A 16,391-nucleotide genomic window follows, 5' to 3' on the forward strand; every position below is an offset into this window, starting at 1 on the left:
TCCACCTCCAGGCCGTCTCCTCTGAGCCAATCACCGTGGTCCCGGGATAACGGGAGGCGGGAATAGGGTGGGGCTCTCACGAAATTGGCACCACCTTCAGCCACTGGCATAAGGACATTTCGAGATGGACAGCGGGGCTATCCAATAGGCGTGAAGCAAGGTCCGGAGCGAGCCAATGCGGTCGGGAGGCGGGGCTCAGTTGTGTGTAGAAGGAGGCCGGGGGATTGTCGCCGCTTTCGCGGCCTCTGACGCGTGGAGCAGCTGCCTGAGTCTTCGGGTGCAGCATCGCTACTGCCATGAGCTACACAGGTGGGCCCGGCAGGGTGGTGTGGGGTCGGGTCCGGGAGGGGAGGGACAGGGATGTGCCAGAGCCGCGCCGGGCTCGTCCGTGCCTCCCCCGGGGCTTGGACACTGCCCTCTCTGCGGTCACAAAATGGCGCCGCAGGCCCGTCGCCTCAGTTTCGCGCCCCTCACGTCTAGGCGTCTTAGTTCTCTGTGTTGGCAACCTTGGATCCCGGCTCCCGGCCGCCAGAAGTCTTGGCTTCTGTCGTCTGTGTCCGTGGGCCTTGGCCTCGGCGCCTGAGATGTCTCTTCCGTTCGTGGCCCAGCCCCCTGGGTCCTCGACGCCTCAGGTCGCCCTTTCTCAGGCCTCGGCCCTTCAGGTCAGTCTGCTGACTCGGCTGCAGTCGCCATTGCCATACTGTTTCCCGCGCAGTTTCCGTGCAGATGCCGCAGCTGCCCGCATCATCCCCCGCTTTTATCTGCCTCAGGCTGGGAGAGGCGCCAGGCCCGGCGGGGGGATGAGTAAATCAATATATGAAGGCTTTGGGCCGAATGGGAATCTCGCGTCCTTAGGGACTGAGCCTGAGCCTTGTGGGGAATGGCTAGCTTCCGCGTTAACTCATTCCACACCTGTCAAATTCATCGTGTCGGGGTTACAAACATAGTATATATCGTGGGCTGGTCAGTACCTTGAGGGGGTCGCTGTATAACATGGGGTGGTTGGGGACCTCTGAAGAGGTGACATTTGAGCAGAGACCTGAATGGAATGAGGGAGTAAAGGATATCAGGGGGCCTTCGACATAAAGACGCAGTGGCAGGAGCTGCCTGACTTGTTAAAGATCAGCCAAGGCGATCAGTGGGACTTGAGCTAAGGGGAGAAGGGGGGATGATGAGATTAGAGAAGGGGCCATAGGATATGCTTGGGTGATTTCAGATCATCCCTGGATGAATTCAGAGGCTGCCTGGGTTTGCCTTGGGAATAGCTGATGAGGCTTCTCAGCCAAGAGCCTCCCTTGTAATGCGGGTATTACAGGCGTGAGCATGTGTGGTTGTTGGGCAACCAGCATTCTACTTGGAATGTTTTTAGGACTGAGAATGGAACCTGAGCCTCTGGGGCTGCTCTATAGGCTGCTTTATATTGGCCTAGACAAGAAGGTAGTGTTAGCCCTCCAGGTCAGGAGCTTGGCAAGAACTCCAGTTTTTAAAAAGCAACCATCCCTTAGCCCAGTGGTTCTCAACCGGGGGCAATTTTGCCCTCCAGGGGACACTGGCAATGTTTGGAGACATTTTTGGTTTTCACTTCTTGGGGTGGGAGTGCTACTAGTGCATCTAGTGGATAGAGACCAGGAATGCTGCTAAACATCCTACAGTACACAGGATGGCCCCACTGGAAAGAATTATCTGGCCCCAAACATCAGTAGTGCCGAGGTTGAGCAACCCTGCCCTAGCCTTTGTGTATCCTTCCTGGTTCAGGAGGAAAGTCAGTAGGGTTGTTGCTGACATATCTGGAATTGAGATGTGATCCTTTTCACCAAATCTTACTGAGAACTGGAAGACAGTTCTGTGGTTATCAGGGGCAGGATTGCTGAAGAAACCAGGGATAAATGGTGGGGGCCTGTGGGGTAGCTTAATAATGGACCATTTGTTTTTTTATAGACGAGGAAGCTGAGTTTAGAGAGGTCACAAATGGCCAATTCTGAATTTCAACTCCACATCTTATAGGCTGTAATTCTGGGTTTGAGTGGGCACTGAGGTAGCCAAGGTAATGAGGTAATGATTAGTTTTTCCTTGATTTTGATCAACTGAAGACCACAGTAGCTTTATAATGTGAGTCTTTCCCTTTTAAGAAGCAGACCACCGAAGTCAGAGGCATATAGGGACTTCCCTGTGGTCCAGTGATTAAGACTCCACGCTTGCACTGCAGGGGACACGGGTTCAATCCCTGGTTAGGGAACTAAGACCCTACATGCTGTTCGGTGCAGCCAAAAAATAAATAAAGTCAGAGGCATTTTATGTCACATTTCAGACAACTGTTTGCCTGTAAGGAGAACTTCTGGAGGCCTTGAAACAAATGTTACCATCATTAGTAAGCATAGAAGGTGATTAAAATAATTTATCTTTTTGATAACTTGTCCATTTTTTGAACCTAGTTTCTTTATGTGTACTTGAGAAAGAATGTTCCATCTCCAGCACTGAGGGGGGGAGATTGGAGCAGTGGAAAAACAGGACAAAAATTCAGAATCAGGTCTTCAAACAAAGGTCTGAAATGCTACTAATCTTTTTATAGGAACATTTATTATCTCACATATTTTCTGTGTGTTAGGAATGCACAGGTGGTTTAGCTGGATGGTTCTGGCTTGGGATTTCTCATGAGGTTACATTTTGGATGTTAGCTGGGACTGTAATCATCTGAAGGCTTGACTCAGGCTGAAGGTGACTCAAACTCATGTGGCCGACAGGTTGGTGCTGGCTGTTGGTTCCTATACCATCTGGACCTCTCCACAGGCTTACTAGAGGGCACTCACTCTGTGCTGGCTAATTTCCCCCAGAGTGAATGATCTAAGAGAGAGCAAGGTGGAAGTCTCAGAAGTCACACTCAGTCATTTTTGCAATACCTTTTTGGTTACACTGGCTATCTCTATTAGTTTGGGAAGAGACAACATAATGTCTGGAGGCAAGAATCATTGGAGGCCAACTTGGAGGCTGGTTATCACCGGATGGTAAAGGTTGGGGGCAACCTAACCCAGTTCCAATTGTCCTCTAATTTTTGTCACTTAATATCATTTCTTCAAAGAATCCCCTTCTAAAAAAAGAAGGAAAAGAATAAAACTGAGAAGCTTTGTGTATTTTTGAGCAAAAAAGACGTCAGAGAGGCTGGCCAAGAGGGAGGGGCTATGATACAGAGTTATAAATCCATGGTCTGACCTTTCACTTTATATGACCAAAAACTTGCTTATTTTATTTTTTCACTCAGAGCTTATTGTATTTTTTTTACTCGGAGTTTATCAAGCTGGTAAATTGAACTAAGAAGAGAACGATATCGCAGCCAGACAAGAATTTGTTCATAATTGGAGCATAACTGGCTAAGGAAGGTCCTGCCCTGGAGACAGTATTGTGGAAAAGAATATTAATGTGGGGAGGACAGGACTAGAGCAGTTTGCCGTTGAGCTCTGAAGGTTTGATGGATTGTCTTTCCTTTCTCCCCGGGGAGAATCAGGCCCCCTCTCCCCTGAATATACATAGATCTTTTGCTCCATGGCTTTCGTGTACTGGGTTCTAGTATGTATTTCTGTTAGCTTGTGGTAGGTTCCAGTTGCAGCTGCAGTACATACCAACCACATTACCTAAAGTCTGGAGCCATTTTGCCAGTGGCAGTATTGCTGAACAGACGAGTTTCCAGAAGCTAGTTGAGCAAACGGTGGAAAAGCCCCGTGTAAGGTACTTTTTACCCTGTGAGCCTTCCCCACAGGTCAACCATCTTTAGAATGCTTTCAGTGTTTCTTGTGTACAGTTATTGATTATCAAGGGTTAAGATTTAAGTATCTCAGGAAGGTCTTGGGTCCCTGGAGGGAATCTATTCCAGTGTGCCCTCTTTAATTAGGGAAGGTAAAAAATGTTGGATTTGTATACTTCTCTCACTGGCTCTCTCATTCCCCAATGCCCAGTCTCACTTCTCTCCTCTGGGAAGTAAAGATAAAGTGTGGGTCCACTGATCCTTATTTGAAACCCTTGGAGCTGGGTGTGTTTTGGAATTCTAGCTTGAGAGGACATTCCACAGCACCTGCACTGGGGTCTGGGGCAGCACCTTGTAATTAAATGAAGAAAGATAAAAAATATCCTCACAGGTCAGTTTTGCCCCAAAATGAGTGTTGACACCACATTTGAGGAGAACACTTGGTTTTCAGACCTTTTTGGAATTGCAGGGTTTGGTTTTGAGTCCTTTTTGGAATTGCAGGGTAAGGGTCTTGGCCCTGTTCCTTTTGTTGGCTGTGGTGAGGATGAAATGAAATAATGCAGATAAAGCTCTTAGCACCCTGCAGGGGAAACACTTGTTAAGTTGTTGGCTGTCATCTTTGTTGCTTCCGTCTTAAGAAATGAACATGATGTGTTGGTTTCTGCTGCACTGTGAAGTGAATCAGCCATGCGCATACACACATCCCCTCCCTCTTGGACCTCCCTTCCCCTCCCCACTCACTTTCTCCCAAACCATTTTGATTATGACTTACTGCCTTCAGCCTCTTCCTTGTCCAGTATTGCCTGCATACCCGCCTTTTGACCTGAAGGGGCTGCTTTGATCATATCACTTCTTTGTTTAAAATTCCATTAATCGTTCATTGGTAATTCCAGAATCGAGTTCAAATTTAAAGGCATATGAGGTCTCCTCCATAGATTGCTCTTTTCCCCCTTCCACTGTGGTCTCCCATTTTTGTTTTACTGAAATGCTTTAGTGAGCATGCGTCTTTAAAAATCTTAATTCACAGTTCTGATGCTGGAATATCCTACCTTCATCTCCCAGGTTTTCACAGTTACAGTTGTCCTTTAGGGTTCAGAACAAATCTCACTTTCACCTTGAAGTCTTAATCTCTTATCCATGGGACTGTCCCTTTTCTGAAATCTCCTATGGCTTATGTTAACTTTTATTCACTTAGTGTTTTTCATTTATTGCTTTTATTGTATTTTTTCATGGTTGTATGTGATCTTTCCAGTTGTATTGATTAAATACATACAGATATATATATATTTACATAGATGTATGTGTGGGGGGGTGTCCACACATACATAAACTCCAAGGACCATATATCATCCTTAGCAGATATTGAAGTATTGGAATTGTTTTCTTTGCCTTCTGTGTGGTGGAATTAAAGTAATGGTAATGAGGGAGGGCTACTTTATTGCTGTAAGAGTACTTTTTCTCATTACATTCACAGAAGAATGTACCTTGTTTTATTCACTAATCATAAGATGAAGGTGTGTAAACTGACTTCTCTATCAGTTTGAAACTTTAGATAATGCCTCTATGTCCTAATTGTTTTTTCTGTTTGTGTTTTTTTTGTTTTTGAGGTTTGCGGGCCTCTCACGGTTGTGGCCTCTCCCGTTGCGGAGCACAGGCTCCGGACGCGCAGGCTTAGGACGCGCAGGCTTAGCGGCCATGGCCATGGCTCACGGGCCCAGCCGCTCTGTGGCATGTGGGATCTTCCCGGACCGGGGCACGAACCCGTGTCCCCTGCATCAGCAGGCGGACTCTCAACCACTGCGCCACCAGGGAAGCCCTGTCCTAATTGTTTTAAATGTTTAAAGAGGACAAGCATATAATGTTGCTTAACATGAAAAATGTTATCAAGTGGAATAAAGACTATTTGTCGTTAAAGAAAATCAATTTGGGGGAATTTATTTAATTGAAAACAAAAATATAAGTATTTTGAAACCATTCTTTACCATGTGTTTCTTAACCATGATCTGTGGAGTCAATTTTATTTAATTCTTGAGACCTGTAAAAAGACCTGTATAGAAAGACCTTGTTTTTCCCCTACTCTGAGTATACTAAAATTAAAGAAGATATGTTTAAGGACATTTTCCTCAATGTAAAGAAAGTATTTGCTAAAGTAAAATTCTCTTTCACATTAAGTTGAAGATACATAGTTGATACACCTTTTGCCTTATGCACTGTGAATGTTAAATCCACATCCTAAACTTAAAATATTTGTGAGTCCTCCACAGGACTATTTGTAAATGTTTTATATACTAGTCTTGAATAAACATTCAGTATTATACCAAAAAAGAAAAAAGAAAAGAAAAGAAATGAACATGGAAGAGTGTCAACAAATATGTGAACGCCTACCCAGGGAAAGGTACTTTGTGTGTGCTTTTGTTGTAAATAAGCTACTGGAGGTTCTGGCTTTAATTTTTAGGTCATGAGTTGGTGCTGATGGGAACAGGCAAATATTGCCCCTTATGGTGTCTGTCATAATTTCAGTGCTAAGTGTAAATCATTTAAAAAATGTTTTAAACGTGTAGTTTTAAAGATAGTGTCAGGATTCATCATAATCTGTTATAATCAGCATTTGAGAGCAGTAGTTTCTGGTAGAGGTTCAGATTTTCCTTACCTGGTACTAATTCATTTTAAATTGAGAAATAGTATGAGAGTTGAGAAGATAAGAAATTATATGTATAATCTATAATACTTATTCCATGTCAACATGCTAACCCCAATGCAATTGAAATTACAATTACCTTTGAGAGGTAATTGTAATACACACATTTTTTTATTGGAAAACTGAAAAATACAAAGCCGTTTCGGCTTCAGATTTGGGGGAATGGAAGAGGTATTATTTACCTTAACATTGTTCAAAACTGATCCCCCATTGTTTTTTGAATTGGAGCTCACCTTTCAGTGATTTGATATAAATATTTTCCTCATTCAACTGAATAATTTGGGTACCCATTTATCAAAACAGGATACTAGTTTGAAGGTTTAAAAGTGTTTATGCAATTCTTCTGGCATAGCAAGTTAAACATAGCCTGCCTTTCCATTGGTTAATATGTTCTGGAGGTGTAATTAAAGCGTTCAGAAGCTAGAGGTTTTGGTGGCTTTCCAGTGACGGGAGGGTCTGCCAGCCAGTCTCCACTGAAAGGTAGTCTTAGATCATTTTCATGCAACTTGTTTGGGAAAATTAACCACACTGTACCTCTGTTTAGGCTTTGTCCAGGGATCTGAAACCACATTGCATTCTACATACTCAGACACAACTGCTCAACCCACCTGTGATTATGGTAAGTGTGGGCCCCTGGGAATTGGAGGGTGCATGCTCTGCCTTCTTCTAGTGGCAGAGCAATTTGGTGTTTATTAGTTGCCTTTAACTTTGCTGTCACACTGTCTTTTCCAAAGGCAAACTTGTGTGAAATGGTATGGTGGGCTCTTAGAATAGCCAGTGCTTCCCTTTGGGGAATTATGGGAAAGATGTCTGTTATTGAGCAAGCTGGAGTTCTTGGGGCTGTAAAAGATTTGTTCCTTTGACTCTTTGACATTTTCTTAGAAGTACCTATGGTCTGTGACAAAGATCTGGCTTCAGAAAATCCCCTTGAGGGTCTGGGAAGGAGAATGGCCAATCAAAGTCCAAAGGATTGGTCTGAGCAGAAACCAAGCCATTAACTTAGCCCCAGGGTAGTGCATGAGACTGCAGTGTGGGAGAGGCTGCCTGTCTGAATCTAGCAGGCCTTTAGAGTCACAGTCAGGCCAGCAGGCTCCTCACACACAGGTTTGAGAGAAGGTTTCTCATTGATTTCTCAACTCTGGACAGACACACTAAATCTCTAATTCAGAAGTAGCCACGTGACAGAATCCATAGATGGTCTGTTGGTGTCCTTCAGCAGCCCAGAACTGCCAGTAAAGCTGTCCTTCTGTGATCTGTGATCCTAGTTGTCTGTCAAGAAGGAGCCCTCTTTAAAGGATTTTGCCTTGGTTACTGAGATGGGTTATTGGTTTTACTGCCAATGTCTAGGGAAAGAGTAAGCCTACACAGTCACATTCCCTCAGGAGTCACTGATTAAGTGGACATAAGTAAGCTCCCTGAAGAATTAGCAGATAGTCTTGGGGCGGGGGCGGGGGAGACTTAAAATGTTCTGAAAATTGGGCTTCCCTGGTGGCGCAGTGGTTAAGAATCCGCCTGCCAATGCAGGGGACACAGGTTTCGTGCCCTGGTCCGGGAAGATCCCACGTGTCACGGAGCAGCTAAGCCCGTGCGCCACAACTAGAGAAAGCCTGCTTGCAGTAACGAAGACCCCTAATGCAGCCAAAAATAAATAAATTAATTAATTTTTAAAAATACTTAAAAAAAATGTTCTGAAAATGAGTAAGGAGGTATCAAGGAGTTCATAAATGAGGAGAAACTTGGTTTGCATGTCTTCTCTGTCCTGCCCTCCCTGCCTCAACCCTTTGAATCAGACATAGTCCCACATCACACATCATTTTTGAATTATTTTCCCTCAGGTTTATATATTCTGGGTACAGAGCATTTTATCAGATGTGCCATTTGCAAATATTTTCTCCCAGACTGGAGTTTATCTATTTATTCTCTTGATAGTGTCTTTGGAAGAATACAAATTCTTCATTTTGATGAAGTCCAATTCATCAGTCTTTCCTTTGTTTTTGTTTGTTTGTTTAAGTCTTTTGGCCGCACCACGCGGCATGTGGGATCTTAGTTCCCGGACCAGGGATTAAACCTGTGCCCCCTGCATTGGCAGCGCAGGGTGTTAACCACTGGACCGCCAGGGAAGTCCCAATTTTTCCTTTAATAAATCGTGATTTCTGGTGGTGTATCTATGAAATTTATGCTTAGCCCAAGGCCACAAAGATTTTCTCCTAAGTTTTCTTTTAGGTGTTTCATAGTCCTAGGTTTTACTTTTATTTTGTGATCCACTTGAGTTAATATTTCTACCAAGTGTGCAGTATAGGTCAAGATTCTTTTTTACCTTTGTTGAAAATTAATTGAACATATACGTGTGGGTCTGTATCTGGCCTCTAATTCAGTTCCATTGATCTTTGAGTCTGAATTTCCTATAGTACCTTGCTGTCTTGATCACTATAGTAAGTCTTGAAATTTGTAACTGTGAATCCTCTGGGTTTGTTCTTTTTCCAAAATTGACTTGGATATTATAGTTCCTTTGTTTTTGCATATAAATTTTAGAATCAGTTTGTCAATTTCTATTAAAATTCCTGCTGAGATTTTGAGTTGAATGGTCTTGAATCTATAGATTAGTTTGGGAGAATTGAAATCTTAACAGTATTAAGCCTTCCAGTACATGAACACAGTATGCCACTTCATTTGTTCAGGTCTTTGATTTCTTTCATTGGTGGTGTAGTTTTTTTGTTTGTTTGTTTTTTAAGTGATATGGTCACTTCATTTAGGAATTAAAGAGAAGCTGTACATTCTTTTTTTTATATAAATTTATTTATTTTTATTTATTTATTTTTGGCTGTGTTGGGTCTTTGTTTCTGTGTGAGGGCTTTCTCTAGTTGCAGCGAGCGGGGGCCACTCTTCATCGCGGTGCGCGGGCCTCTCACTGTCACGGCCTCTCTTGTTGCGGAGCACAGGCTCCAGACGCGCAGGCTCAGTAGTTGTGGCTCACGGGCCCAGTTGCCCCGTGGCATATGGGATCTTCCCAGACCAGTTCTCGAACCCGTGTCCCCTTCACTGGCAGGCAGATTCTCAACCACTACGCCACTAGGGAAGCCCCAGTGGTGTAGATTTTTACACACAGATCTTGCACACATTTTGTTAGATTTGCAGCTAAGTATTTCATGTCTTTAGTGCTGTGGTATATGATAGTTTTCAAAAATTCAGTTTCCAGTTGTTCATTGCTGGTATGTAAAGATTTGATTTTTGTATATTGACCTTGTAATAAACCTTGCTTAGCTTACTTATTCACTAGTAACTCTTTTTTGTAGATTTTTTGGAGTAGTTTTACATAGACAATCATATTGTGAAGCAATAGGTATATTTTTACTTTTCCTTCTGGATCAGATTGCAAGAATAATATAATAGCATTTAAGTAACATTTTGAAAAACAGTCAACCAAGATCCCACCATTTTATATTTAACTTTTGTCAGCATAGTTACTTTAGGTAGTTGAATAACTTGCAGGTGGCTAGAATTGTGTCTACGGTTTTGTTTTGCTTACTGTTAGAAGCATTTCCTTGTGCAGCATAAGGCTTAGATTCTTTTTTGATGCCTATGTGATCTCACTGAGTAGGTTGGCTATAATCTGTTCTGATTAACTATTACCTTAAAGTTGAATGTTTACATTGTGTTCTTTTTTTATTTCTAATTTATTTATTTTTGGTTGTGTTGGGTCTTCATTGCTGCGCACAGGCTTTCTCTAGTTGCGGTGCACAGGCTTCTCATTGCAGTGGCTTCTCTTGTGTGGAGCGTGGGCTCTAGGTGTGTGGGCTCAGTAGTTGTGGTGCACGGGCTTAGTTGCTCCGCAGCATGTGGGATCTTCCCAGACCAACGATCGAACTGTGTCCCCTGCATTGGCAGGCGGATTCTTTTTTTTCTTGTTTTTAATATCTTTATTGGAGTATAATTGCTTTACAATGGTGTGTTAGTTTCTGCTTTATAACAAAGTGAATCAATTATATATATACATATGTTCCCATATCTCTTCCCTCTTGCGTCTCCCTCCCTCCCACCCTCCCTATCCCACCCCTCTAGGTGGTCACAAAGCACCGAGCTGATCTCCTTGTGCTATGCGGCTGCTTCCCACTAGCTATCTATTTTACGTTTGGTAGTGTATATATGTCCATGCCACTGTCTCACTTTGTCACAGCTTACCCTTCCCCCTCCCCATATCCTCAAGTCCATTCTCTAGTAGGTCTGTGTCTTTATTCCCGTCTTGCCCCTAGGTTCTTCATGACCTTTTTTTTTTTTCCTTAGATTCCATATATATGTGTTAGCATATGGTATTTGTTTTTCTCTTTCTGACTTACTTCACTCTGTATGACAGACTGTAGGTCCATCTGGCAGGCGGATTCTTAACCACTGCGCCACCAGGGAAGTCCCTACATTGTTTTCTACTTTTGCTCTTTTTTGTTTACTACGACTGTCTCCTTTTCTTTACTCTCTCTTTTTTTGTTGTTTCCTTTTTAAAATAAATTATATTCTTAAAATTCTCTTTTGTCAACTCTGGTCTCATCTCTGTGGATGGAAGTTAGTTCCGATGTTCTTCTGCAAGGGTCAGGTCTCAGGGAGTCGCCAAAGAACATAGTGTAGACAAAGATTTCCGCCCCCCCCAAAAAAGGGACCTGGTTGGGGAGCCCATCAGGGAGTCTAGGTTGCTCTGGGCATAGCAAGTAGCACATAGGGAGTGCTTGCCTGCCCCTGTCATAGGAGCCACCAACCTGTCCTTGTGTTTAGCGTTAATGCTCACTCCTGCTTCCTCTCCTTGTGCTTCTTTGCTCGTTCTGGCAAGTCCTCAGTAGCAGAAGCCTGGGGTGGGGCAGGGACATCCTATTCTGGCCTCACAAGCATAACCCTGATGGGTCTGCATTTGCCTCCCAGTCCTGTCTCTTTTTGAATAGCTAGTGTCCACTGTCCTGGGTGCAAACAGCCATGTGGCCAGGCTCTTGTTAGCTGCTGGGACTAAGTGCATTATTCCTTGTATGGCTCTGCCAGCCTCTCTTCTGCCTGTAAGAACGCCTCTTTCACCACTCACTCCTTACATGATGTCCAGCTGCTGTCCCTTGCTGCTCTAATTACTTAGTGTCTCCTTTAACACACAGTGCTCTGGGCCTGAGGAGTGCCCAGGACTGCCAGCCTCTGTTCTGTGTCCTCTGAGCATGATAATTCTTGAATAAACAAACGAATGAGAAGCCCTTGCTTTGGTTTCCCCAGCTGAAGAGGATTTTTGCTTTGTGAGCTCTAGCATGCCCACGGTTCATTAAAGTAGTGTTCGTCTAAAGTTCCTTGCTGGTTTCCAGTGTCTCCCCATTCGTTTGTGCAGTGGATTGAGGAGGAGCCTGAGTGTAGGATCTCAGCCTGCCCCCACCCCCCTTCATTCTGATTCATCTTCTCAGTGTATGCAGTATTGCTTTCCTGTGGCTGGATTCTGTTGTTCATCACACTGCCGTCTCACTGAGCTTGGTCCCCTGCCCTGGGATGAGCCTGACCTGTCTGTCTGCAGGGTAGACAGTGTGGAGTAGCAGGTAACTCTGAGGTCTCACCCAAGGCACTGGAAAAGCAGTCACCTGTTCTAATGGACTCCCTTGGGAAAGAAACATGTCTGCTTGACTCAGAGGTCCCTCTTGGCTTTGCACTTTGTCAGTTTTCAGTGGCTTTATGTTTCTGAAGGAATGAATTTTTCTTACATGCTGTAATAAAATCCAAAGCATATTTAGTTTATAATCCAGATTGTTTTCTCAACAGCTTTTCTCAAGCTGGGAGTGGTGTTTTGTCCCCCTCTGCTTATGTGTTCCAGCACAGCACACTCACAATTCAAGTGTTTGGTGGTTCTCCCTGTTAAGACAGACATTTAAGGGACTAGAGCAGTCAGTTTCTCTGCTCCATATGGCTTTGTCGGGTGATTTGATTGACACGATTTCAGAGTGGCTATGAGCTCTGTGCTGAGCTTCTTGTACAGCACAGTGTCGGTGTAAGGCACTGGAAACTGCTCTCCTCCTCCTCTGATTGGTGCTTAACCAGGGGCAAGAGTAATCTTCCAATACTGGCTTTTTTTTTTTTTTTTTTTTTTTTTGTGGTACGCGGGCCTCTCACTGTTGTGGCCTCTCCCGTCGCGGAGCACAGGCTCCGGACGCGCAGGCTCAGCGGCCATGGCTCATGGGCCCAGCCGCTCCGCGGCATGTGGGATCTTCCTGGACCGGGGCACGAACCCGTGTCCCCTGCATCGGCAGGCGGACTCTCAACCACTGCGCCACCAGGGAAGCCCCCAATTCTGGCTTTTTAAGGAAGGCGTATAGGAGCCAAATTCCTTAGCTGAGAGTGTTAGGAATGGGAGGTTCCTTAAATAGCAGATGGTCAGAACCACGAAAGGTCAGGCACCAGGGCAGCAGGTGGCCTGGGTCATTTATGTAGTGCTCTCAAGCTCAAGGCTTCTCAGTTAGGGGAGGTTCAGTCTCCTGTAACCGCTCAGGTTCTAGGAATCGTTGTCTTTGTGCCTGAATTAAACTCTTACTGTATTGTAAGCAATTATAGGTGTAATTGTTCCTTTACTTTTTGTAGGATATGGAACTTGGAGCTCTGGGACAAACAGAGGCAAGTATTATACCCATGATCATTCTCCTCTCCCTTGGGATTGAACTGGTTGAGTCTTTCTGCCACTGCCCAGCTTAGCCAAGGTTTTGGGGTGGGGGTCGCCTTTGGGGGTCCCAGGTACCCTGGAGCTGGCTACTCCTTCCCAGGAGGCCTTATTAGTATGAACTAGGGCCCAGCCAGCCTTAGGTGGCTAAGATCCAGTCTTGTCTCTGTGACCGAAGGTGTCCTTGTCTCCGTGTTTGTCTGTCTCTCCTCGCCCCCTCCATCTTGTCTGTCTTTCTGTCTCCCTCATTGCAGGCTACGAGAACTATGGTTATGGCTATGGCTATGGCCAGGATAACACCACCAACTATGGGTATGGTATGGCCACTTCAAACTCTTGGGAAATGCCTAGCTCTGACACAAATGCAAACCCTAGTGCCATGGGTAGTGCCAGTGCTGATTCCGTTTTGTCCAGAATTAACCAACGCTTAGATATGGTGCCGCATTTGGAGACAGACATGATACAAGGAGGCGTGTACGGCTCAGGTGGAGAAAGGTGAGTGGACACCTGCCTAGGTGCTGAGGCTCTGCAGGGTCACCTCCTGCCTATTGCCCCTTGGCGTCTCCCTCTTCTGAACTGCCTCTTACGTCTGCTTTCTCCTTCTTTGCTCTGCTGTCGGGGCTTCCCAGAGACTGCTTGGGGTCCAGTGCACTTCCCTTCTTTGGCCTGTGTCCCCTCCTCCCTCCACCCTCCCCAACTGCCTGATGGTGAGCCTCTCTTCCAGCTTTTAGAAAGAGGAACAAGCCCAGACTGGGCTGGCTTCACTGTACCCTCCGAGTGGCTCTTCTCAGGAGCATTGTTAAATGGCTCTTCCCTCTGGAGACAGCCATTTGACATTCTTCAGATACTTTACATCCTGCGCTCTGTCAGGGCAGGACAGATTGGGTTGGGTGTGAAGGGTGGGATGAACCCTTGGGGCTGACCACTGTGAGCTGCGCATCCCACATAAGGGACAAGGAAGATGTGGGCATGTCCTGACCACCCTTCAGTGCCTTATAAACATGTACCTGTTGAGCCTCAGAAGTGCCCGTGAGGAACTGTTGACATCCTTACTTTGCAAATGGGGAAAGTGAAGCGCATGCAGGTCACACCTCTTGCCCACAGGCACCCAGGAGTAAATAGTGGAGCTGGGCCTCCCACTCAGATCTGTCCTACCCCACAGCATCATGCTGTGGGCATTTGTCATTGTCTGAAGTGGTGCTGGCCTAGAAGTTCTTGTGCCCTAGTGAGAGGTTTCAGTGAGGAGGGCACATGTATTTCTGGCACAGGTTGGGGTGGAGTGGCCTAATGGCTCCAGCTGACAAATGGGAGAGAGCAGAGAGTAAGGAGGGGCCTGGCCAGGCACTGATGGGGCCAAGTGAGGCACCAGGACCACTAGGGGGCAGAGGGTACCAAGGGGACTTTTGCTTGCATGGGCTCTGTAGCAAGCAAAAAGTGTTGGGGGATGCCCAGCACATCCCCTGCCTGACAGTCATAGTGCTTGGAGCTGAGGCTGCCAAATTGCAGGCAGGGGGTGGGCGGGGGGCCGTGCAGTTGGGCTGACATTGCTGCTGGTGCCAGCTGCCTGTGTACCTTCTTGTGGCAACCTGGAGCTGGAGAGCAGGGTTGAGGGATGGAGTGGCAATTAATTGGGTAGCACTGGCCTATTCTTTCATGCTGCTGGTGCTTCTTGACTACCCAGCTTTGGCAAAGAGACATGTGGGGTCTGGGCCTGTGGGTTGCAGCCATGGTTAGAACGGCTCTCTCTGGTGCCCTGTCTTGCGCAGGTAGAATGTTTGGCCTGCCTTCCCAGTTGCTATGTAGGATGTGATTCCCTGTCCTGGGCTCCAGAGTTGATATGAGCTCATAAGAACTCTTTTTCTTGTCCCTGGGCAAGGTCACATTGTCTTTCCTGGCAACATTCCTTGTTTTGTCTTCCTTTTCCTTTCGAGTGGTGATGGGCTTTGAAGGGTTTGGCAGTCTCTCGTGGGTGTCATCAGCCCCAGTGGACAAACACTGATGTGCTGAACTGCCCATGTACTGCAGGATGCTGGGGTGCTTGGCTCTGCCCCTCAAGGAGCAACCTTGGGTGTTGTGACTGCCACAGACACATGCACGTTTCTTATGGGCTGTGGGCTGTCTCTTCTCCTAACTGAGACCTACTTTACCCTAATAGTCCTTCTTAGGGTCCTCAAGCTGGTGTGGCCCACATGCAAGCTTGGGGACATCATCTGAGAGGCCCTTCTGGCTTCTAGAAGTCTGCTCCTGAGAGGCCTTTTAAATTGGCATTTCCAAATATTGATCCTCTGATGGGGATCAATGGGGTAGGTGCTGGAGTGGGTTTTCTGTCCCCATGACAGAGAGGTTTGGTGGCAGGCAGGAGCAGAAGGGTGATAGGACCTGAGGCCCTCCCTGATGCTTGCCACCTGCCCCTGCAGATACGATTCCTACGAGGCCTGTGACTCGAGGGCCGTCCTGAGTGAGCGTGATCTGTACCGGTCGGGCTATGACTACGGCGAGCTTGACCCTGAGATGGAAATGGCCTACGAGGGCCAGTATGATGCCTACCGCGACCAGTTCCGCATGCGTGGTGGCGACACCTTTGGCCCACGGGCTCAGGGCTGGGCCCGGGACTCCCGGAGTGGCCGGCCGATGGCCTCAGGCTATGGGCGTGTGTGGGAAGACCCCATGGGGGCCCGGGGCCAGTGCATGCCTGGTGCCTCCCGGCTGCCCTCCCTCTTCTCCCAGAACATCATCCCTGAGTACGGCATGTTCCAGGGCATGCGTGGCGGGGGCACCTTTCCGGGTGGCTCCCGCTTTGGCTTTGGGTTTGGCAATGGCATGAAACAGATGAGGCGGACCTGGAAGACCTGGACCACAGCTGACTTTCGGGTGAGTGGAGGAGGCCTTCCTGTTTTGTGACTGAGCAGAGCGAGGGGCCTGGAGCCGTCCACCCTTACCCTGTTCCCTTTTTCTGACCCAGACCAAGAAAAAGAAGAGAAAGCAATGTGGCAGTCCCGACGAGCCCGACAGCAAAGCCACCCGGACGGACTGCTCCGATAACAGTGATTCAGACAATGGTGAGGCCAGGCACTGGCATAACCCTGTCCTCTGCCCCTTGGGGCTCCTGGGCTGAGCTTGCTTCCTCTTACCTTTCAGACGAGGGCACCGAGGGGGAAGCTGCAGAGGGCACTGAAGGCGCTGAGCCTGTGGAGAAGGGCTTCAGAGCAGTAAGTGGCCCCAGCCCTGCACTCTCTCTGTCTGTAGGTGAGGCCTGTGAACAGTGGATCGCCTGAGTCATCTCTGCATGCACACATGAC

The 16,391-nt window shown here is 46.6% G+C and overlaps 1 protein-coding gene across 2 annotated transcripts in view; it reads left to right on the forward strand.

Annotated features, from left to right (window-relative positions):
- Positions 1-207: 207 nt before the first annotated feature.
- AKAP8L (A-kinase anchoring protein 8 like) overlaps positions 208-16,391 on the forward strand; it is a 30,109-nt gene continuing 13,925 nt past the window's right edge. The window contains exons 1-8 of one of the 2 annotated variants that reach the window (XM_060008144.1): positions 208-309; positions 6,979-7,053; positions 13,017-13,049; positions 13,347-13,404; positions 13,507-13,587; positions 15,510-15,963; positions 16,055-16,151; positions 16,231-16,301. In XM_060008144.1, coding sequence (XP_059864127.1) covers positions 297-309; positions 6,979-7,053; positions 13,017-13,049; positions 13,347-13,404; positions 13,507-13,587; positions 15,510-15,963; positions 16,055-16,151; positions 16,231-16,301 — 882 coding nt within the window. In that variant the 5' untranslated portion in view covers positions 208-296. Of the gene's footprint in view, positions 310-6,978; positions 7,054-13,016; positions 13,050-13,346; positions 13,588-15,509; positions 15,964-16,054; positions 16,152-16,230; positions 16,302-16,391 lie in introns of both variants that reach the window. The other variant, XM_060008143.1, reaches the window with a different exon arrangement.

Source organism: Delphinus delphis, chromosome 3, assembly GCF_949987515.2.
Source record: "Delphinus delphis chromosome 3, mDelDel1.2, whole genome shotgun sequence".
Taxonomy (NCBI): Eukaryota; Metazoa; Chordata; class Mammalia; order Artiodactyla; family Delphinidae; genus Delphinus; species Delphinus delphis.